General features: G+C 35.7%; 1 protein-coding gene across 5 annotated transcripts in view; it reads left to right on the top strand.

Annotated features, from left to right (window-relative positions):
* The window catches only part of PCDH7 (protocadherin 7), a 393242-nt gene extending 374050 nt beyond the window's left edge, over window positions 1-19192 (top strand). For 3 of the 5 annotated variants that reach the window (XM_046656041.1, XM_046656040.1, XM_046656039.1), the window contains one exon: window positions 14927-19192. In XM_046656041.1, coding sequence (XP_046511997.1) covers window positions 14927-15303 — 377 coding nt within the window. In that variant the 3' untranslated portion in view covers window positions 15304-19192. The remainder of the gene's footprint in view (window positions 1-14926) is intronic. The other 2 variants (XM_046656043.1, XM_046656042.1) reach the window with 2 other exon arrangements.
* Window positions 19193-23672: the final 4480 nt, after the last annotated feature.

The following is a 23672-nucleotide window of genomic DNA, read 5'->3' as shown; positions in this document are numbered from 1 at the left end:
CTCATTCAAAGACCAACTGAGGGACAGCTGTGAGAGAAAACCCCAAGGAAAAATAGTCATATGTCACTATCATTCTGGCCTTAGAACCTCCACACCACTTCTTGAGTTTTCTTTCACCTTTCTGTCTGTCTAAACTAAAAATGTTCCCCTGATTTCAAGCTTAGAGTAGTGAGATTCCTACTATATCTGACATCCAGCGACATTGCTTGTTCCAGCTTTCTTCTTCTATGTATAGGGAAATGCTTTTCTGCTTTAATTCAGCTTAGACAAAGATGATTTTTTTTTTCAAGCTTATGACATGAGTTTGTAGTACACTGATGTGTTATTGAGAGGTAGCATGGTTACTGGTTAACATCACAGCTCTAAAGTGAGACTGCTTGGGTTTGCAACCTTATTCCATCACTCACTAAAGGAAAACTATTGGGTAACTCACTTAACTTCTACGCCTTAGTTTCCACATCTGTACAATGGGGGTAATATACAACCTGTCCTACAGGTTGCTGTGAGAATTTAATGAATTAATATATGTAAAGTTTTAGAATAGTGCCTGATGTATCAGTATTCTTGAGTGAATGAATAAACTTTTACAGATTCTTACCACAGCAGAGGGACCCATCTTCCCTGAACCTGGAGACTTCATGCCAGTTTTGTGCAGTAAAATCCATCTCTTCTTATTTTCTCTCCATAGTAGAATGTCCAGTGTTCCTATGTCCTGCCATAACAAGTCTTAATTCCACTAGTCCTTGGCTGATTTGCAGAACAGAGAAGCCTGGCAAATTAGCAAGATTCCCATCAAATGACTCCCTTAACTACTCACAGAGTACAGTCCAGTGGTTAATATAGTACATATAAATTTTGTCATTTAAAGGAAACTCTCAAAGCGTATGCTTTAGTGATGATTTCCATTGTTATAACACCTGTAGTTTTATCTTTTTTTGTTTCTTATAGGATTGATGTATTTGAATTGTACAAGACACTGGCCAGTACACAAAAGCTTGCTAAAATTACCTCCCTCCAGCCAGTCTTCTTTGCCTAAGAGCCACAGAATAGCCAGTGAAGCTAATTCATTGAACACGTGAGAAAATCTGTTTACACCATGAAACCTGTTTTTCTATGTGATGCCCACTGCTGGCAAAGCCAAAACTGAAAATATTGGCAAAAAAACCAAACAACTTAAGTAAAGAGTGTGCATGGCAGATGGTGGAGATAAATAGTTGGTCGTCCCTGTCTGTTAATCTCACTGCACTCACTCCCTTTGAGTTGTCGCAGTGCCATAATTTTGCCATGATTATCTATGAAATTATGTTGACTGTTAAGCTCTGATTCATGCTTTTCTTAAGTCATCTGCAGAAAAGATGACATTCTAATTGCACTTCTGAATTTTTTACACTATGAGTTTAGGTGCAGACACGTTTTACTAAAAAGAAAAAAGGCTAAATGTATGTAATTTGACATTGTGACAGATTAATACTTAGGCATTAGACCAGCAGTACAATTAGACAGCTTAAATGTGTCCTACATCTTAATGTCTATATGACTTTAAGAAGTCACATTAAGTCCTCCTTTTTTAAAGGGTCTGTTGCCATTTTGCTGATTGAAATGAATCAAAGCCTATCAGAGGATTTAAGTGGATTATGAGAAGGCTCATCACAATTACACATAATTCTAGAAAATTGGAATCTAGGGAATTAACTGTAAATTCAGAATGTCTCAAGGTAAGAACATGTATTTACAGTAGGCATCCTGAAGTGGTTATGGAGGATGTGACTAACTCTTATTCTTTGAATTATCTGAGTTCCTTTTTAATAAGGATAAAACTTTAGTCACTGAAGTATCATTTGAAGTGACAGCTAAAAGTACACTTTAAAATTCACATGACATTGTGTGCATATTAAAATTATATTTTATATTAAATATCATATAGTATATAGCTTACTCAGAAATAACCAAGAATACACAGATTTCCTTGTGATATGATTAAATTTATAGACTTTCCATCTATTTAAGAGTCACCAAGAATAAAAAGTTTATTTTATACAGAGGCCACATACATACATACAAATATATATATATTCACATATAAAAACCTACAGCAAAGTCTTCACAAAATAATGTGAACGTGGTGTAAACTGTTTATGACTCCCTAAATGGGTTCAACCACTGACTAGTGGATCATGACCCTTAATTTGAAAAACATTCATCTGAATTGCCCATGATTATACCCACTTAAAATGTACCCATCAGGTTGTTACCAAAAGGCAACCAAAATTTGTTGAGCTGAAATAGGTTGGCACATTGCCTATAATAGTTCCTATTAAAATACACCCATGTTACAAGAATGAGAGAAGAGAGCCTTCTGTTTTTCATCTTTTCTATCACATAGAATACTTTTCCTCCGTGATTCCATGTTTTCTGAGTTTTCGTCTATGATACAAGTTGTGTATAGCCAAAAATAAATTTTATTTCCCAAGTTTATTATTGCAAGATTTGTAGAACTGCCAAGCAGAGGTCCTGACAACACTAGAATAACTATAAAACAGTTACCATCCATAAGCAAAGAAGCTTAACAAATTAGTTCATGCATGTAGCCTTGTGACTTCTAAGTATAGGATTTGCCCATTAGACTTTTTCTTAGCACCTATCGTGCCTCCACTGACCTCACCTCCCTGCCCCAGGCTTCATCTGTGGACTGAATTTTGTTCTATAAAATAAATCCATGGATTATTTCAATCAACTACATTGTTCTGTGAGAAAAAAAAATCTCAATTAGAGAAATTACAGTATAGGACAGGCTGTGAAAGAGTGTAAGGAGAGTGAATGGTGGAAAAGTTCATTCATATCTGCGCCTACCAAACAAACAAACAAAAACCACCCCACCTTCCCTGCTTGGTCAATCGCATTGCACTTATGAATAACAGATATTATCATCCTTCCTCCTGTGGCCAATGTGAAGTTAGATCATAATCGTCAGGGATGACATACAATCTGTCTCCCTACCATGTTATTCATTCATCCATTCAAAAGGCAGTTATTGAGTGTGTGACTGGTTTGGTGCTAGGACCCAGAGTACACAGTTAGGTAACTTATGAATCCTGCCTGCAGGGAGTTACCCTTTACTGAAAAATTTACGTGACTAGGTAGCAGAATTATATTAAGTTTTATGATAGAGATGGACATAAGATGAAGGCTAGAGAGGCAGAGAGAAATCAGAATTAGACAGACTGGTTAGAAGAAATCTCAAAGAAGACATCCTGGAACTAGATTCTGAAGGACTCGTGGGAGATAGATAGATGACAATGCAAGGAATAGCAGAAGCCGCAACATGTTAACATCACGAAGACAGAATAGCAAGAGGCTTTCTGGAAATGACAACTACATTAGGTCCATTGAAGTGGCACATAAGAATAGAAAGAGATAAGGGCTAAGAGGAAGGCAGGATCCAGATCCTTTAGGGCCTTCTGCGCAAAAAGTATGGAGTTTGAAATTTATACTGAAATTTATAGAAGAAAGCTTTAAATTAGGGAGAGACTTGTTACTCTCTTTCCTGTCCTTAAAATAATCATAAAGGTGCTTTTTATTAGATACTTACTGCTAATCGCTAGGAGAGAAATAGACTAAACAAACCAAAAAGAAAGCAACACTCAAGTAATAAATATTAGGAAGTCACAAAAGCGCCATAAATCTGGCAAAAACCTCATTAAGGTTGTGCCTTGATATGTGGCTCTGCTTCTTAGATGTTATACCAAACTCTCTTTCTTTCCTCTCTTTGGAAATCGAACTACTCACATTTAGAATGGCTTGCAGTGGTTTTTCTGGGAATAACCCCAGAGACAGCTATCACTCACGGACCGACGAGGAAGATGTTATCACCCAGAAAACTGAATGTTAGTATTTTCCTAGACAAAAATTTAACTTTGTTGATTGGTGATATACAAATAAGTTAGACAATTAGATACTCGGGTGGAGGGAAATTTTCAAAAGTGCAAAATGAAAATTCTTCAGCAGGTGCTCGAAAATTAGGTAACCATAACTCAATGTAAACTTTGAAAATCAAAGTTTTTCCACTCCATTTCCTTTAATGGAGGAAATATGGGTAGAAAGGATCAAATGTGTCAAGTCTGCTGTCCCTGCTCTGACCAGAGATTGGTCCGAGAGTGTATTAGGTTCGCAGCAGGGCAGCGTTCCTTTTTAGAGGCTGGAGGAGAGAATCTGTTTCCTTGCCTTTCCCAGTTTCTAGAGCCTGCCCGTGTTCCTTGGTTTGGAGCCTAGTGCCCTGTTATCTCCTTGTTTTAAGGTCTATTGATAGCGTCTGAAATGTTAATTCCCGTGTGCCATATGTAACCTAATAGGTTCCCAGGTTCCAGGGATTAGGCTGTAGACATCTTTGGATGGGACCGTTGTTCTGCCTACCACAGAAAGGTTGTAGGACCAAACATGCAGCACCAGCAGCGTCACGGGGGCATTCAAAGTGCCTCTTAATCCACAAAGCAGAAGGTGTAACACAGGCATGAGGGGATCTGCAGAGCTTGCTTCTCTGCTCATCACAGGCTCCAAGGGAGGTTCAACGGTGAGACTTTGACACACTCTGAAGAAATGGGAAACAAATAAAGGAAAACATTTCAATGAGAAGCAAAAATCAATGACGCAAACTGATCTAGTGCTGCTTCATTGATTTGCCCCCCTTTCGCTGCTCATTGAGTCCTGTTTGCTAGTCATCAGAGATCATTTCCTTCCTTTTCTTTTTATTTACCTGCTCCGCACTCCCAAGTTCTTCAACACTCTCTTGGGCCTAATTGTGATTGCCAATTTTCTTTTCAACTGATAAACTTATTGACCAGAGTAAGGAGCCAGCATTTCAACTGTTTTAAAATTCTCCCCATAAATGGTTTTTCAGCAACTAGCAAAAGCTTTCAGAGCCCCATCTCTCAATAGTACTTCAAAACTCAATGTTTTCGTGAAGTCTTCCTCAGTAAGGAACACAAAAGTAGAGCTCTTTGTCTTTCTCTCAAATCACAATAACTAATGAAATTTTATTACAACACGGCTTGTTATGACAGGACTATTTCCAACTAGATAAGCTTTTCAGTCTGACAGTCAAAGTATTTCAATAGGTAATCCCAATCAAATAGTTCGAGAATGTGTTTTGAAAATGGCCATATCATTATAATAATTGTATAGTTTCTCAGGATCGCTACATTGAAGGAGAAAATGAATGAGTACGGTGATTTTTGCCAGATTTAAAAAAATATTAATTATATTACTTCAGTAAATCTAAATTGCTTAAGACATTCCCTAATACCATCTTAATTTGCTTCAATATTGAACAGATTTGAATTAAGTATTTAGATATTTAATACCAGTTACTTATTACAGGAGCTTTTTTTTTTTTGAGGAAGATTAGCCCTGAGCTAACATCCACCACCAATCTTCCTCTTTTTGCTGAGGAAGACTGGCCCTGTGCTCACATCCGTGCCCATCTTCCTCTATATGTGGGATGCAGCCTACAGCATGGCTTGCCAAGCGGTGCCATGTCCGCACCCGGGATCTGAACCAGCGAACCCTGCGCCACTGAAGCGGAACGTGCGCACTTAACCGCTGCGCCACCAGGCCCCCCTTATAGGAGCTATTTTTTAACTTCTCACTTCTGTTTAAAAAATTGCTTTATCATGGTTTATGTGGAAGAAAAGAAGGTTTGAGAAAATATCTTTTAATTGATTTTTTCAGTTTCCTTTTTTGCAACCTTTTTATTTTTACAGAATTATGTGTTACGTAGGGAAACAAAGATACAGTGAGGACTGCCTTTGAGACCACAATCCAAAGATAATGTTCCTACAGTTAACAGAGCCTTTATGTACTGTTTTTAGAATAAATATTTCCTCCTAAAGACAATATTAATATTTATTGTAGGTTATAAATTCTGCAACTTTGTGGACAATAATGAAAACTTTGAAGACTTGAGACTATTACCAGAAAGTGACTCTAAATTGATACTTGCAACTCTTAGTAGTATCCACATCACACTTCACAGTAAAACCAATATACAGTGGATAACACATTTTCTTAACTTAAAAACAAATCTGGATCATTATTATTTTGTATAAACTTTCTTAATGACAAGAATTCATCAATTCATCTGCTTTCTCACGCTAAGTGACTAAAGATGCAGTTGCTGGCAATTCAAGACACTGGTGCGAATATTGGATGTAGATTTTTAGGAAAGAAAACACGTTTTCAAAGTGATCAGCAATCAGTTAAATTTGCTACTTATATAAAACCTTATAAATTATTGGAGGTTTTTAGATTTGGACATTTAAACGACCAACTAAAATGTTAACATAATCAAACCTCAATTATTTTCCTTACTTATAATTGTGTCTCATAATTTGTCTTTTTGTTTGTTTGTTTTAAATCTTTCTGTCACTGTTTGAATAGCAATTTACTTATCACATGTAATTTCTATTTTTCAGGGATGGAAGCTGAATTGTTAAATATTTCTTAATCTTTGATTCTAACTCAAAGGGGAAAAAAGTCTAAGTATAAAAATACACCCTTCTTTCTCCTGTCTATCAGAAAGTTGGAAGGATACTGCAACCCTGACTCTGGTATCTTGAACCCTACTGAAATTTTATGCAAATTTTGTGGGCACATATCTGCATTTATGAAGGGAGGCAATACTTCTGGTTTTCATCAGATTATTAAAGTCTATGACACCCAAAGCAAATAAATTCTAATACAAGAAAACCCAAGAGACTAGAAGGAAAATCGTCAAAGCTATGATTATTGCAGTGGAAAAATAAACATGACTGCCCCCAAAAAATAGGATTGGGTTTATTTTCAGTGGAATAATCAATTGCTAACTTGTGAAATGACTGTCACCAGTCCCTTTCCGGGTTTGATAGACTCTTTTGATCAATATGGAAGCAGCTCCGCATTGCCAGCCCTTCGAATCCTTCCACTCTACTCCCTAAACACTCCCCTAACCTCCAGTGCCTCTAATTTTGCATGTGTGCAGCGAGAAATCAAAGCTCAGCCACATCTCTGATGTGCATAAATTGATCACTCCCAAGCAGTCACCATACATTTTTGTGCTGTAGTGCAGTTTTCATGTGCCAACCAGCAGATTCATGTTTGAGTTGATTCAGCAAGACTGCTTGAGACATGGCGTGCACAGTCTCCACTGTATATGATAATGCCACATTCAGAATGACAGTGGTCTAAGCCGCAGGGCAGTAAATGCTTCTTGAGATACATTCAATTGCTGTTTAACTGAGTTTCGCCTAAGGTATGGAGAAAAGTTGCTGATGCTTTCAAACATGTTTAAACATTTTAATATTGTCTTGGCATGTCAGCCTGAACGAGAGCACTCCTAGGTATAACACAGTGAAATTCTGTAATTACAGGGCCAGAATTTCCAGAGTTTTCTATCATGGCCCTCTGTTTGAACTTCTTAGTTAAATGCGCTTACATCTCTGAAAATGTTCTTTTGAAGAGCTGTACTTTCACTAATATGGGTCAGTTTGTTACCCATGATAAGGAGACATAAAAGAAGTAGAACATATAGTTTCTAGATCTCAGGCTGTTGTTTGGAGCAGTGTATTTATTGCAGATAATATCGTATGTCCATGATCATTATCTCAGTGACCTACTGCTACATCAATGAACCCTCCCCACCCCTCAAACAAAACAAAAACAAACAAACAAACATAATTCAAAGGCTTCAGACAATCAAGATACATTGCTTCTGACATTTCCGTGGGCTGGCTGTGTGGTTCTTCTATGAGTTTTGCCTGGCTCGCTCATGGGGCTGCGTGCCCGTAGAGAGTTGGCTGGGAGTAGCTCTGCTGGGACAGCTGAGACAGCTGAGTCTCTCTCACAAACAGTATTTCATCTTCAAAGAGGCTACATCGTGCTTTCTCTCAGGATGGAGACCGCAGGGTTCCAAGGGCAAAAGCAGAACCTGATAGGCCTCTTGAGACCTAGTCTGGAAATAGCACAGTACCGTCCCTGCCACGTTCTAGTCGTCAAAGCTAGTCCAGCTTCAAGGGGAGCAGAAATAGAATCTGCGTCTTGACAGAAGGAGCAGTGACGTCACATTCCAAAAGGGTGTCCATAAGGAGATTAGAGGAATTTCTGGCCTTATTTTGCAACTTAAAACAAGCATGTCCATACATCATGAACTCTGTATATAACTTGTATGCTGAATGGCTTCTTTGTTTCATTATTTCTGATGCATGAAGGGTGCACTGCATTTTAGGTATTAGCCCTGCTTTTTGTTCTTTCCTTGGTTTTCGACCTCTTAATCTTAGATTAGTTCATTGCTAATTTTTGACATATCCTTAAAATGGAGCTGCTTCTTATGTTGTGGTCCATACCGGCAAAGCAAGATAGCAAGCTGGCAAACCAACATCTTAGGGGTAAGTCTCTTTCAAGTGAAAATTATTCATCGTGAGGTTGATCAGTTTAGGTTATAAAGATAACTGAAAATAATAGAGCATTTCTCCTTTAGTTTTGAGCAACCATAATGACACATACTGAATAAATCTACTCTAGAAAAGTCTTAATAAATAACTATTAGGGGATACTTGATATAGAGTAACCAGGATATGGTGACCTTTGTATTTTCCTAAATAGATGGTAACTCTGGTATATTGCAGACTCTATCAGCATAAATCCATCAGTATTACTGGAAAAGTAACTTAAAATACATGGCCTTTTGATTAATGATTTGTATTAATTCCGCAGTAAGTTATCAGAAACCCTTAGGACCAAATACATCTCAAAATTCAGAATCCTTTACATGTTAGGAAAGGTAATATCATGCACGTATCATATATTATTTTAAAAATCTAAGAGTCTGAGACAGTGCCCTTAAACACACTATTTCTACACTAAAATATATAAATATTAACACTATGTTAGATAAATAAAGAATGAAAAATAACGTTGGCTTGAAGGTCAGATTTGTTGTAAATTTATTAGAAAAAAAAGAACTTTTGGTTTTCAAAACTTTTTTGAGGACTGAATTGTGGATAAGGGATTGTACACCTGAAGTAGCTGATATTTATTGAGGGCTTGTGTGTCAAGAATTATTACAAATCCTTTACCTATATAAACACATTTAATTCTTGCAATAATCCTAAGAAGTTAATTCATTCTTTTCCCTGTTGCACACATGAGGGAATTTCAGTAAATCAAGTAACTTTTTCACAGTCGTACGCTAAGTGACAAAGTTAGGATTTGAATCTGGGGCGCCTGGCTCCTGAGCCTATTCCTTTAAACAATACTCATCTCACTCAGGGAAAGACTTCAGAGAGAAAAAAGTATCTCTACCTCCTTAAATCTCTCCAGGGGCCATGACCTACCATCTACTGAACATCTGCGCTGAACCAGAGACCATTCTCTGGGTTTTATGTGCCCTTCTATTCCTACAGTAAATGAGGGAGTAGGTCTTATTTCACATCTGAGGATCTTGAGGCTCAGAAAGGTTATATCCAAAGTTATACAGCTTATACATGAACCATACTCAGCAATATTGGGGTTCCACATTTATGTTATTTCCCCAAGTTCACTGTCCCTTGAGGGCAGTGCTCCGAGTGGTATATTTAAGACTGAAGTAAACGTTGAGTGGATAGGTGATTCTTTATATTCTCCTCTAATTTGGTTGGATCAAGTGATTTTATGATAAATTAGAGCCCTATTTAGGAATCTTAACCCCCTTGCTGTACCCCTAAGCAACACTTATGTAGCTATACATTTCCTCTTCTTCCAGAAAGTGTTATGTTTAGAGGCTCACAAATTGCTTGTGTGAGTAGGTGATTCCCAACCCCTCCATGATCTGTTATGTGCTTACCTTTCTAGTCTTCCCAAATCCCTGAACACACAAAAGGCAGGCATCTTTAGGTTATTGATATAAAAAAAGCCAAGTCCAACTTGTTATGCACCTTTTGTATCTGATCTCCTCACACCTAATCTTTGTTGACTACTATAATAATTTTCCAACAAAAGGTTTATTTAATGATTTGTTCTCAGTTCTATTACATAAGGCAAAAATAAATCATTTGCTAACAGCTATTTTAAAATAAAGCACTTGATATAATTATATAAGTAATAGAGAGATTTTCATTTGGATTAAGAAAGTAAAGGTAATGTGAAAATATTTGTTGGAAAACCATTGCTAATCGTCTTTCATTTTACTTTTAATCCATTTGTAAAACTCTCTCATAGTTCACCAGATTCCACCAGAATTTAGGTGTGCTTCTAGAAAAAGAAGTTTTCGTATAACAGGAAGTCAAGAAGTATAAAAAGAAAACTAAATACTTTAAAAAGGAAAAGGTGCCTATATGTCCCCAAAAGGAGAGATGACCACAATTTTTGTTGTGCAGAATTTTGACAAGTAGTGTTAAGAATGTGCTAGTGCTTGATTTTAAAGAACAAATTGTAAGAATGACGTGAACATCTGGGACGCCTACACATTGACTAACAACTCATTTATCTCATGTGGTCAGGGAGTCAAGTAATTTGTATATTAAATAAGTATGCAAATGATGCATATAGTTTTAAGTGTCTGAGCTTAAAAAAAACTCATCGGAAATATCTTAAAACTAAATGCAGCATTGTCATGCCTGCTCATAGGAAATGGAAATATCCTTGTATCTTTAGCCCCCAGCCAAAGACCTGGAGTAGAGTGAGTGTCCAGGGTTCTGGCAGAATGCACAGCTCAGCACATGAAAATCCATTCCGGTGCAGAGCTGTTTTTAAGAGTCTTAATGATTCCAATGGTCTCCTATAATAAAGATGCCTCTAATGATTTCTGAATTGTGTAGGACAGCTTCTGGGAACATTAAATGCCTCCGTAAATCTGGGCTTTCCTTGTTATTTCTAATGATTCTACATATTGTCTGTCTGTCATTTCTTGTTGAGGTCATTGTAGCAGCGTCTTCCCACTATCCACTCATCCTCCCTGCCTAGTAAGAACAAATATACTTCTTTTTAGAGAAAGAACTTGACTTTTTACATTAGTTATAATTTCCTCTACTTTAGGAAATGTATAGGTTTAAGGAGGGTACATCACTTTTTTCATTAAGTAGTAAAATTTATCACTTTATGGCATCTATTTCCTGTGCTGCTCAGATGTTCTTCTCTTTCTTTGGAGACTATGGCTTTTTCTTATGGCTATGAGTAGTAGTAATTGACCTCTAAATAACTCGGCTGTTACATTTTAAGAAGGAGGAATATGGTGTTATGGGAAACACTAAAGTAAAAGTCAAAACACTTCTTCTTAGGCCTCAGCTCTCCCATAGGCTGGACTGCTCACTCCTTCGATCCTCCTGGCTATTCTGTTGCAGTGATAAGTGAAAGGGATGAAGTATGGGAAATTACTTCATATGTTATAAATTGTTCTAAAATTGTTTGCTGTAATGACAGCTTAAAACTGTGTACTTTTGAGAGGGAAATTATCTTTATGTCTAAGAAAGGACTTTAACTCTCCAAAATGATGTAGTGATTCTAGTAAATAGCATAACTAGGTAAAAATGGAGAAGACTGCAACTATAATACTCAAGCAACAACAAGATCTGATGAATGCCGTTTCTATTTCTAGTCCTTTCAAGGTTTGATATGAGTGAGTGTTGTGGGGCAGACCTCTAAGGAACCGACTTTATCGTGGAAAATGATGATAGAGAATATCATTACCTTTTGTTGTAGAACAGCTTACGTTTTTTATTCATTTACTCTATACCAATTAACAAGAGTTGTGATTAACTGTTTTCTATCTTCACTCAGGTCAAAATTAAAGGGAATAGTGCTAAACTGAAGAATGAAATAATTTTCTTAGATATTAAAAACACATCCTTCAGTGAAAGACTGAAAGACTAAGAGGGGTTACTATTTGTGGAAGGTGTGCCTCTATCATCCCACATTTTAAGAGTATATCTTTTATGAAAGGGAAAAATAAGTGTATCTGATAATTCTTTAATGCCGTATATAACTTTTGTGTTTAAATAATTTATAATATTTACTTGTATAATTAAAATAAGAAAATATAGAAACAAAAAAAATACTATTCCACTCATGCTTTCCCTCAATAAATCACATCATAATACAAATTGCATTTGTTAATCATTGGCGTTTCTTTTGAGGATTCATTTGAGTCATCAAGATTGGAAGTTTTGATTGCTCATGATGAATCTCTTATAGCCTTTCTTGATTATTTTCTAAATTTGATGACAAACACTGCAACATGTCTCAGCCAATTAGGCTTGTCAACTTCCACTGTGGTCCCCAATCAAGTGTTTGACTTTGGAAATGACAGGAGATCCTTATTAAAAGTCATGCTTCTTGGATAGAGATGTGGCAGCCCACATGTGGCTGATGGCGGAGAAGACAAACTGCCTTTCATTAAAAGCAATAAGAGGAAATCAATTTTAGCAGGAAATAACCCAGACTGTGAAGTAAAGGCTGAGCGAAGGAATTGAAGTGCATCTCACTTCTAGTTGATTGGAAATGGACTTAATCTAAAAGAATATAATTTCTTATGAGCTATAGGGAGTTCAGGTATGCAAGTTAAACAACAGTAAGATGAGTTGTTAGAGTATTGATATAGCTCCATGAGCTGTCTCTAAATGCATCTCGAACAAAGGAAAGACAGGGTGCTATAAATTTCAAACTAGAAACACATATTAATCCCTGAAATGCAGTCATGTGTATAAGTAAAGCGACACATTGCATGAGACATAAGTCAACTTAGAGAGATGATTGGCGACCAGTCTGGGTCATTTCTGCAGGAAATGACACCCACATTCATAGAGATTTTTCCATTTCAGTAGCTGAATTTCTGATTATTGTCTTGTGTCCTTGATAGGCACTATCATGAGAGAAAAAGAAAAATTTGAACTTGTTAAAGCAGTGAAGAGCAAAAGGAATGTGTAGAGGAAAAAGTAGATCTGATCTTACACTTTGCATATTTATGAGTTTTTTTTTGCTGTTCAAAGCATTTAGGTCAGCTTCAAATAAACAATGTATCCCAAGATAGGGAATATTCCCAAAGAACTCACAGTTTGCTCATTTCAACTAACTAGATTACCAAAACCATTCATAGAATTTGTCAATAGTTTGATTTTTTTAAATGCATCTAAAATGTGTGTTTGAGAAACACAGAGGGAATTTAGCATGAAAATATGAATAAGAAAGTGCTTTTTCTTTTGATGAAAATTAATAGGATCTACCCACTTAGAAGTCAAATAGCAGCGTGTGCAACTACAACAAATAATTATCTTTGCATTTTACTTTTGGAAAAGAGAAGAGTGATTCTAGATTTCCTGTGAAGAACACTGGTGGTTCCTTGCTGAAATCTTAGCACACAGCATAAAAATCTCAGGCCACAGTGGTTCAAAATCACCGGGCTGACAAATGTCAGTATTTCAGTTACCAATCACTGAAGGAAAAACATGACATGCCATATTGGTCTACCTTGATTTAGGAGATTTGGCAGAGGAAAACTTGTAAAATAAGCAGTAAAAACAATAGCTAAAATAAGATTATAATGTTAAACTACAGAGGATGGTGTGTAGAGACAAAAGCAGAGGGTATAAATATATTGGGAATCATTTAAATAACCCCCTCTTCTGTTTTAAGCTAGATCTACCCAGGACTGTGTATATGCAAATCTCAGTGATTCCATTTGTTGGGAATATATTTGCAGAGGTCAAAATTCGTCAGTCTTTTAAGTTCCAAGGCTTGTAATAAAAGGATACCATTTGATAGAAGTTGGAGCGCAGTCCTATTTTGTTCTTTTGTTTGGCAATAAAACAAACTCTAAAATATATTAAATAAAACCCTAGAGTTATTCTCTTAGAATCTATTGAGATAGAGCAGGTTTTTCTCTCTCTCACTCTCTCTTTCTCAAACAAAAACAAAGTCCGTTAAAAAAATATTTGTAATAGTAAGAAAATACTTAACTATTCTCCAAAGACAGACACATGTACTGATTTTAATTACACATACAGGTAATTTGTAACTGCCATCTTTAATTTTGATCCCTAAGAACTCTCTAGATATAACTTAGCTTTATAGAAATAGATGGCATTTCCCATTCCACTAGGCAGCACCGTTAATTAGGAGTACACACTATTGCATCAAAACTTTAAGAGCTTGACTATATTTACCCAATACATTGCATTTCACAGAATATTCCATTCAGCAAACACATTGGCAAATGCACTTCTAGGTGAACACTGAGGGGATTATCCTACAGCACATATTAGGTCATTTGACATGGTTGGGGGGAGGGAGATGCGGGCTGGGGTGGGGTAGGTGGTGATATTGCTAGTGTGCTCACACCCATAACTTACTTGTGCTTTGTTTTTTAACTTTTTACCACATAATGTGCTGTCAATTTAGGTTCTGCTTTTGAGTCACCCTGATGTTTTTAGAATGTATTTTAAATATAAGGTTTTGCATATTTGCATTCTATGAATAATGTATAAGCAGGAAAAAATCCAATTGGCAAAAGTACAGTCTTTCTGGGATAATTTATAAATACAGAAAATTATCTATTTGGATTTAATAATTTTTCTTATATATGTGGAAAAATTTATACCCATACAAATATACATATGTACTTTATTTCTTCTTGAGAATGTACACACATCCCTGTCCTGTAACAAATGCATATATACCTGTCTGTTCTATACATTTAAATTGATCAGTTTGTCCATTCCTCTTTTTCTATACTATTTGGTGTTTTTGCAAAACCTTATCTTTACTGGATATGAGATAGCTGTTCTATGGGATGAAGAACTTCAGGGTGTTGAAAAAAGGGAAGTAATATGGAAAGCTTATATATATATTTCCCCTCCAATTTCATACACAGCAGGAAAATCAGTTGAGGAATGTCCAACTTTGATGGCTCCTTCTCTTTGAATTTCAGATTCAAGACCTCTTCCAGATGTAGCTCTGACTGGGAAGTGTACCCGTGAGTGTGACGAATATGGCCACTCAGACTCCTGCTGGATGCCAGTCCGCACTTCTCCAGAAAGGAAGAAGAGCCAGCCCAAACTCTCCACTTTCATGCCTGTTGATGAACGAGGAAGCCAGGAAAAGCTGGCCAATGGCGAGGCCGCCATCATGGGTGACCGCAACAGAAACCTCCTGAACAAAAAGTTGACCTCATCCTATGAGACCTTCAGTGCAGCTAGTTTCAGCAAAAATGAGGAAGCCAACCCTGAGGATATTCCCCTGACAAAAACAGGGGAATACAAGCCATCTCCTGTCAATACTCTCACTAGAAGAGAAGTTTACCTGTAGGCTATAAAGGAGCAACAGCAAAGTTCTTTTCATGTATGAGAAGGAGAATAAGGGGCAAAAAACCTTACAAAACAAAACCATTTAATCAAAAGAGGGGGCTACCAAAGAGACAAAGCCTTGCCTGCCACTTCTGCCTCCAGATCAGGCCTTTAGTAATACTGTTAGCCTGATTGTAATGTACAATGTAGAAACCATCCTTGTTACTTGCATGTCGAACCCCCTCACTGATCCCAACACACGCTCTCCCTCTTCCCCACCTCTCCAAAAAAAAAAAAAAACAGATGGTTGCAAGTTTCTTTCATGGTAACAAGCCTGATGAGCAGAACACAACACACTTTCATTATCCCCAAGCTGAAGCATGATTTTAGTCACGGATTTAGTTCGAAAGTCATCTGGCTGGTCAAAAAAAAGCAGATCAGGTAAAATATATTTCAGACATAAGAATATGATTAATCACCATGAAAAGCAATCCCTCAAAAATGATAGAGTCACTCTAAAGGTAGAGTCCGCATAAAGGGGGACTGTATAAGAAGCATTTTGGGAAGATCACAGCTTTAATACTCTCACAAAGACAGAGCTAAACAATGCCCAGTTGGAGATTGCATTCCCAAATTGGCTTGTTGTTGTTTTCAAGTCAGGAGCATCCACTTCAATTCTATATGTTCATTGAATATCCTTAGTATACACCCAATATTGACCACATGTATCAATTACACTGATTATAACTTGTAAAAATTATACATATTTTTCAGAACAGCATCACTATTGTGCTGGAACAATTGTGTCATTAAAAGGCCAAAGATCCTCCGGCAGATCAGGGAAATTAAGAAGTATATTTGGTCTTGATGTGGAAACCCATTAAGCAACAAAAACAACTGAACCCATGCACGCACAGAAACACTCAGATGCTAGTTTATTTTACATTGTCTCTATACTCAGAAAATATACATTTTCTTTTAAAATGGATTTTCTTTGAAAGCTCAGAAAATGAAGAACTAATGAGATGTATTTTTGGTATTATAATAGGCAATTAGTTAAGGTTCAAGTTTAGTTTCAAAAAATATTATCAGGGAAGATTCCACTTTTTAAATCATATTTGTGGGTAGGTAGGGAAAGAAAAATACATTGGCACACAATCTTATAAGTTAAGTCCACTATTGTCATTTTAGAATTCCAGGTTATGCTTCGTGGTCTTATTATCTACATTCCAAATTACCAATTGCATTTTTACATGTTCAATGCACACTTTCCCATAACACAAGTGCATTAGTTTTGAATCCTGTGCAATAGAGCACTATTTCGAGACTCACAACATTGAAACAAGGTGACACCTTAATTGACTTTGTCACTAATATGATTCAAACGTTATTTATTATATGTCTTAAAACAAATCCAGACTGAACATGAAAGAAATGAGATCGGGGCAGTGACGTGTCTCATAATGTACATCTCAAAGTTTGAAAATATGCCGTTTTTTAGTGTAATAAAAATAAACAGAATAGGAAGATTTTGAGTCACTTGCTCTGTAGAGGATGATTTAATACAGTTGGAACTTGAGCTGGGACATTCAGACAAAAGTGACAATCCAGGGACAGAATAGGGGATAACAGGTGAAGAGAGCAAGTGTTCCAATCACTGAATGTTTGTAACCTGGTCATAGCCTTGATGGCTCTCTAGCAAACTGTAGAAACAATGTAGCTTTGGGTAGTTTCATGCTTCGCAGAATTTCTTAGACTTTAAGGTGAAGCAGCCTGGGATATAGGTTGTTAATTCACTATAGGTTGTCAAAATGCTTATCTTTGAAAACCACTTCTCTGTTTGGTGGGGTACTCTTTTGGGGTCATTTCCTTAGGCTCTTCCTTAAATGGAGTTTTCATTTTGATGTTAGTTTATGTATAATAGTTAGGCTGAAAGACGATATGTAATTGAAACAAAAACATTGGACTAAAATGTCAATAATTGAACATGTTTATGTTTGATTATTATTTACATTATGGAAAGATGCAATTCTAGTACTTTGTTAGGAAACTGCATTAAAGCAGTTCTGCCTTGTATAATCTGTAAGTACCTATTAAGACAAAATACTTCTAAAGATACTTATGAAATGTATACATATTTTTTCTTGCACGTTACAAAGGAAATACTCAATTGCATAACACAGGTGTTCAACAAACTTTTTTAAATTCATTTTTTTCTTTATTTTCATGAGACACTTGAAACCATTAGATAGCTCCTTTCACTCTATCTTAAAATCCTTCTGTTGTCTATAAAGCTAATACGGGTCATACCGGACCTTCGGATTAATTGGACCTACATTCCCCAAGGATGTTTGCAACACATTCAAGATAGCCATGTCATTGTCATTTAACTTGTGAGCCTCTCTTTAGAACTAAAATGGGTGTGAAAGAATAAAATTCAGTGTACTGTAAGTATTCACAGTAATTCTAGTAGAATTAGCTATCATAACATGTTTATTATATAATGAGCTGGCATGACACAGAAATATATTTTGTGTTTGTATGACTTTTATTTTGAATAGGTTAAATCTGGTGCCACTCCATATATAGAGTGCTTTTGAAAAAAATCAATAAAAAGAAACAAAAAAAATAAATGAGTGAATGCAAAATAAGCAACTGTGCCTTTTATACCTGTTGTTATGGTAAAAAAACGGTTGTTGGGTTTGGACAATGAGGGGAAATGGGCTAGTCCCAACTTTTTTGATCCTGTATATTTATCCATGTTTATTTTCTGAAAATAATAAATAATATATTAAAAATTTGCCTTCTGACAAACTCAGATAATGGACCAGTCTTAAATATCATTCATTCATGAAACAAAATTAAGGCATTAATATGGGCTGCTTAATTCTGACTAGAAGGCTAAAGCATTTATTATAACAATAACACAGAGAGATATTATCAGGGGTGAAATCTGTCCATTTTGCAAGGTAAAATATTGATTTAGACTTTCTATTCTTTCTTTTTTTGTTATTTTTCTTTTCACTGCGGTTTCATTTTGGTTGTACAGTATATAAACCATACTTGTTTTCTGTACGCAGAATCTCAAGTGAACTTTGCATGCATTATACATTAGGACACATTTATAAATTAATGAGTAACTATATAAATTTATGTGTATCACAATGTCTGTAGCTTCAGTCTAAAATCTAATGCTCATTCTGAACCTTCAGATATCATTTTTGTATGGTTTCTGACTGGCCTGCTGCCTGAGTTTCAGAAAACAAGGGAGGCATTATTTTTATGGAAAGAGAAACTAAGATGGTACTGAAGATGTCTGGCTGAAAGGCTACCCTAGGAAGCTGTATTATTGGAAAATAAAATAAAACGCACAGATCAGAAGAAACTGCCAAGAATCAAACAGCCATCCTAAAACAGGCATGAGAAATATGAAGACCTAAGTAGTTTTCGATAAATTTTAATCAGTGATAAATATACAATGTGTCCTTAAGGAAAAAAAAAAAAGAGTGAAGATGATCAAGAGTATTGTAAAGCTTGTTAGTTGTGACCCAGGCAGAGGTATATATAACATCTGGAGAAAGGCATCATTTTTTCAGCTACCTAGGGTTTACTTTCAGATAACTTTTCCTACATTTTAAAGCACTTGCATACAGTGTGGTACGATCTGTTTGTAATGTTAATCATTGACTATTGTTCTGCTACTTGGATGTTGATAGTGAAGCAGAGAACAATTTATCATCATTTATTATGAGTCACTATGCACGCAACTATGCTAAACATGGCGAAATGTATTAAACACTCGTCCAACTATTTATGAAATACTTTACATAATTTAATTTGCTTTTGTACAGTTTTATGTAAATAAATTGCTTGTCATTTTTGTCTCTGCAAATTAAAATATAACATGGTCAAATGGTTTCACACTTGTAAGTGTACTTCTCTGTTGACAGGTAATTCAGTTTTGATTGCACGAGAAGTGAATGGATGCATGTACCAGTTTGATTTTAAAAGGTTTGATTTCTGCTAAATTAAGATGGAGTAAGGAAGATAATGCTGCAGTAATTGCTGATTTAGAGGGCACTGTGCAGAATTGTCATATTGCTTTGCCTTGTAATGGGATAGAACTTGGACTCTCCCTTTTCATCAAAATAATTCCTGAGACACTTACGTAGCTGCTTTTAAGTGTATAGTAGAAGAAGTTATCCTTAGTGTAAAGATTGATATTTTTCGTATTATTTAGAGAAATTTCACATTTGAGATAAAATTATTTCTAAGTCAGAATGTATCTCTGAAGGGAAATATTTGTTTTTAATCTAAATTAATGATGAATACAAAAAAGTTAGAGGCTAAAAATAACTTTATTTCATGTGAGATACTGAGAAAAAATTTGAAGCAAAAAATAGAATTTTTACCTTACTCATTTTTTCTTTAGTTGAGCTTCCACTACTTTTTATATTTTTCAATCATTTACTATCTTTTTTAAACTATTCCATTTACTCTTTGTTATCAGATTATAGTCAGTGGTATAATATATAGACCCCTATATAATATATTATATATATATAATGTAATATATTTAGGGGTTTTCTTCTATGTTTATTAAATTGGTATCCATTCAAACAAGCAACTTCTCTTCGCTAATCCAACTCAGAGACTTAAGAGAGAAGGAAATACTTTCTATATACATACTACTAGATTGCATGGAATTTTTGGCCCATCTCACATTGGTATTGCGAAAACCTACATATATGGAAAAATAGACATTCTGAAGATCTTTGCCTTGAACTTTACCATTTTTTCTGTCTGTTGCATGAAAATTCAAAATACTTTATATAGAACGACATATTCTTTCTTAAATCAGAGATATGTTTGTAAATTGATTTTGGCTGGCAGCCTTCCTTCTCTAAAGAGGGAATTAAGAGTGAAGTATGATAAGAAAGTCGACTGCAAGTTGTAATGAGGTGAACCAATGATATGTGTGTCTGTTTGACTTTCTGCTTTCATAATGGTAAGAATCAAACATCAGCACATAAATCAATGGAACAGTACACAAAATGAAATCACTATGTATTCTTGTTTCAAATCGTCAGTGTAGATTTGACAAACATATATTTCTCTTTACCCTGAAGTTGCATTCTTAGGTCAAAATATTTTAAAAAATTTCAAACATTTAAAAGTGCAGTGATACACTTCAGAAAGTAGATAGATATGAAGTGGGCCAACAAAAGTTGCCTGTACTGCTTCCAGGGCTTAGGTTTGTGCATTCTACCATCTCTGATTTGTTGGAAGAGTTCCATCTGGTTACTCAGAAGGTTGACTTAGCACAACAGTATCTTATATTTTTTTTAAGATTGGCACCCGAGCTAACAACTTGCCAATCATTTTTTTTTTTTTTTGCTTTTTCTCCTCATTCCCCCCAGTAGATAGTTGTATATTTTTAGTTGTAGGTTCTTCTAGTTGTGGCACGTGGGATACCGCCTCAACATGGCCTGATGAGTGGTGCCACGTCCACACCCAGGATCCAAACTGGTGAAATCCTGAGCCACTGAAGGGGAGCAGGAGAACTTAACCACTGGGCCACGGGGCTGGCCCCCAGTATCTTACATTCATAGGGACCCCAGTATCTTACATTTATAGCACACATTATGGTTTACAAATATTTCATAAGATTTATCACAAAATTTCCCACAATACCGGCAATATAAGCTGAAGAAACTGTTAGAAGATTCTTGTATGAAAAATTTTACTTTTATTAAATTATTTTCAGATTGAATAAAAACGTGAACACAAAGTTCTGCCAATATTAACATTTTCAAAACAATTTGCATGATTTAGCAGAGTGGCCAGGGAAAGGAACTCTTCCCATTTACCTGAATATAACAGGCATTTGGTGAAGTGGGAATTTGGGGGGGAGGCACTAATTATGCAGATTGGCAGGTAATTATTTTCACTTGACATCACACAACACACTCTCAGTGATTGTAACTTATATGGGGTTTCTGACAGAAAATTGTAAATCTTGAAAACATCTTGGCCTAATTTCTTCCTGCTGAATACCCCTGGCCTAATCTGTCAGGCAGTGAGGTTTTGGTGGACCTTGGCTGGATAGTCAGTCTAGGTGTGGAAACTTGAATGATTACAACTGATAGCCCTATCAAAATTGATCAGGTAATTGTCAAATTCCCAAATGTACTTTGGTTTCAACTGGCTGATTTCACAAAGAAATCTATTTATTGAGTTTTTGTTTTGTCCCTTTTCTCTTTTTATATTTATTTCTCGTTATATTTTTGTGGCCCCATCACAGCCCTTTGCCATGCTTTGAGAAGTTATCTGCTCTGTGTTTTTCCCCTTTCAAAAGGAAACCTAGTTTTCCTTGGAGGTGATGGGATGTTAGGTAGCTAACCAAGGACTAGAGGATTTCCAAGCCAGTCAGCTTTATTTTAATGGAAATTAACAGTATCACTGCTTGAGCTCTTAGGAGGCCAAGTGAATAGGGACTGAACTTACGTTTGTTTATTTTCTCTTATCTTTATCCCTGCTCTAATACTTGTTTATAAACTGCATGGAGGAAGGTGATTAACCAAGATAATATAAATTTTCTAAGCTTCAGGGAGTGAGGAAAGGATGTGAATGTAAAATGTGGAAAGCTACAAACTTCTGTTCTCCTTTAACCCTAATTTTATTTTTTCCTGTTGTGCTGCTGTTAAATGTAAATTTTATTCATTGGTTGAATTTGATATGTGTGACCCACACAGAAATAATTTTGTTTATTTATTGAATCTCCTGTGGGAAGATGTGTAAAATGCTTAATCGTCCGTAAATGTAAAATTTGCCCCCAACACTCTAGGATGATGCTAAACAAAAATTATAGTTTACTTGTGATGTACAATTTTATTTTTGTCTATTAAAAGTTATGATTCAAATGATCTGTTACTAGAGAGGTCATCAGAAAGAGCCATGAGGTCAACAGAGAAATGTCAGATATAATCTTAGAGATTAGAATGAGCTTCGAAAAAATAAAAATGTCAGTATACCTAATTTTAAAAAATAGTCCACTAAAGAAACACCTGAGTAACCAATCTGAAGAAAGAGATAAGACCAAGATGTTTTCTTTTGGTAATTTAACCGAAAGCACATTGCAATATCCCAGACTTAGTAAAGTAGTAGTAACTTGATAGGATAGTGTCAGTTTTCTTCTGTGTTTTTATATATTACATGAAACAGTTTTGTTGCAGTTTTATGGGTTGTTATAAAAGTATAACCATGTATTTAAATCATTTTATAATACATTTATGCAAAAGAAGTGAGGGAAAAATCTTAGAAATAAGTAGCAAAATAAAGTAAGTCAATGGCTAGGTCATTTGCCTGCCTTTTAGCACCTGTCTTTAAGAGAGAAACAATTATCTGAATGTTTTCCAGACCCTGCAGTACAGCTAGAATATACTAAAATAATATTTCTTAAACTGGATATTATGGTCCACTGAGACAAAGCAGAAATTTAGAGATCCAGGTATTCTAGGAGATTTTTTTAATTTTGAGGTTTATGAATATGATAATTAATCTTTCAGCATAAATAGTCTTCAGTGATCATTCTCAGTTGAAGCTGAATTTCATAGTATAAAATGTTCACTTTATATTCAATATTTATCCATCTATTGTGTGAAAAATTGTATTCTTTGGAGTCCAAAGGGATTTTTTTTTTCTTTACAGGGGTCTATATTTTACTCAGTTGTGAGAAAAACCAAATCAGAGAATTGGATAAGAAGCAATGTGTTAAACAATGTGAATGATTGGACTAGATGATATCAGCATATACAGAGGTTGACAAGCCTTTTCTATAAAGGGCTAGATAGCAAATATTTTAGGCTTTGCAATTCAAGAAGCAAAATCAAGGATATTGTGTAGTTATTTATATGACAAGAAAGAAAACAAATTTCCAGATTTTTTTTTTCAACCACTTAAATGCACAAATACCCTTCTTAGCTGAAGAGACATACAAAAACAGACAGTGGGCTGGATTTGACCAGTGATGTATAGTTTGCTGACTCCGGTATATAGCAAAACCCACTTCAATTTGATACTAATTTTAGAATCTATCACTAAAATTCCTCTTCTTATACCTTACTTCAGTATGTCCCTGTTTGACCAGGACAGTTCTGGTTTATGGCTTTGGCCAGCAAAGTCACTAATAATCACCCTCAAATGTTAGATCATATGGTTCCCCTAGTTATCAGGGTCATTCCTTCCCATTGACCAGCACTGTAAAAATCTCATCCCTAAATTACAAAAGGTAGACTCTAAGAGATGCAGGTCAATGTGCATAAAGTCTTTAGGCAACTGGAAAAGAACTCAGAACCTCCTCAGTGCGAGAATCATCATCATCCACTTCAT

The sequence above is a fragment of the Equus quagga genome, chromosome 3 (assembly GCF_021613505.1).
Source record: "Equus quagga isolate Etosha38 chromosome 3, UCLA_HA_Equagga_1.0, whole genome shotgun sequence".
Classification (NCBI taxonomy): Eukaryota; Metazoa; Chordata; class Mammalia; order Perissodactyla; family Equidae; genus Equus; species Equus quagga.
This window is presented reverse-complemented; position numbering and strand designations above follow the sequence as displayed.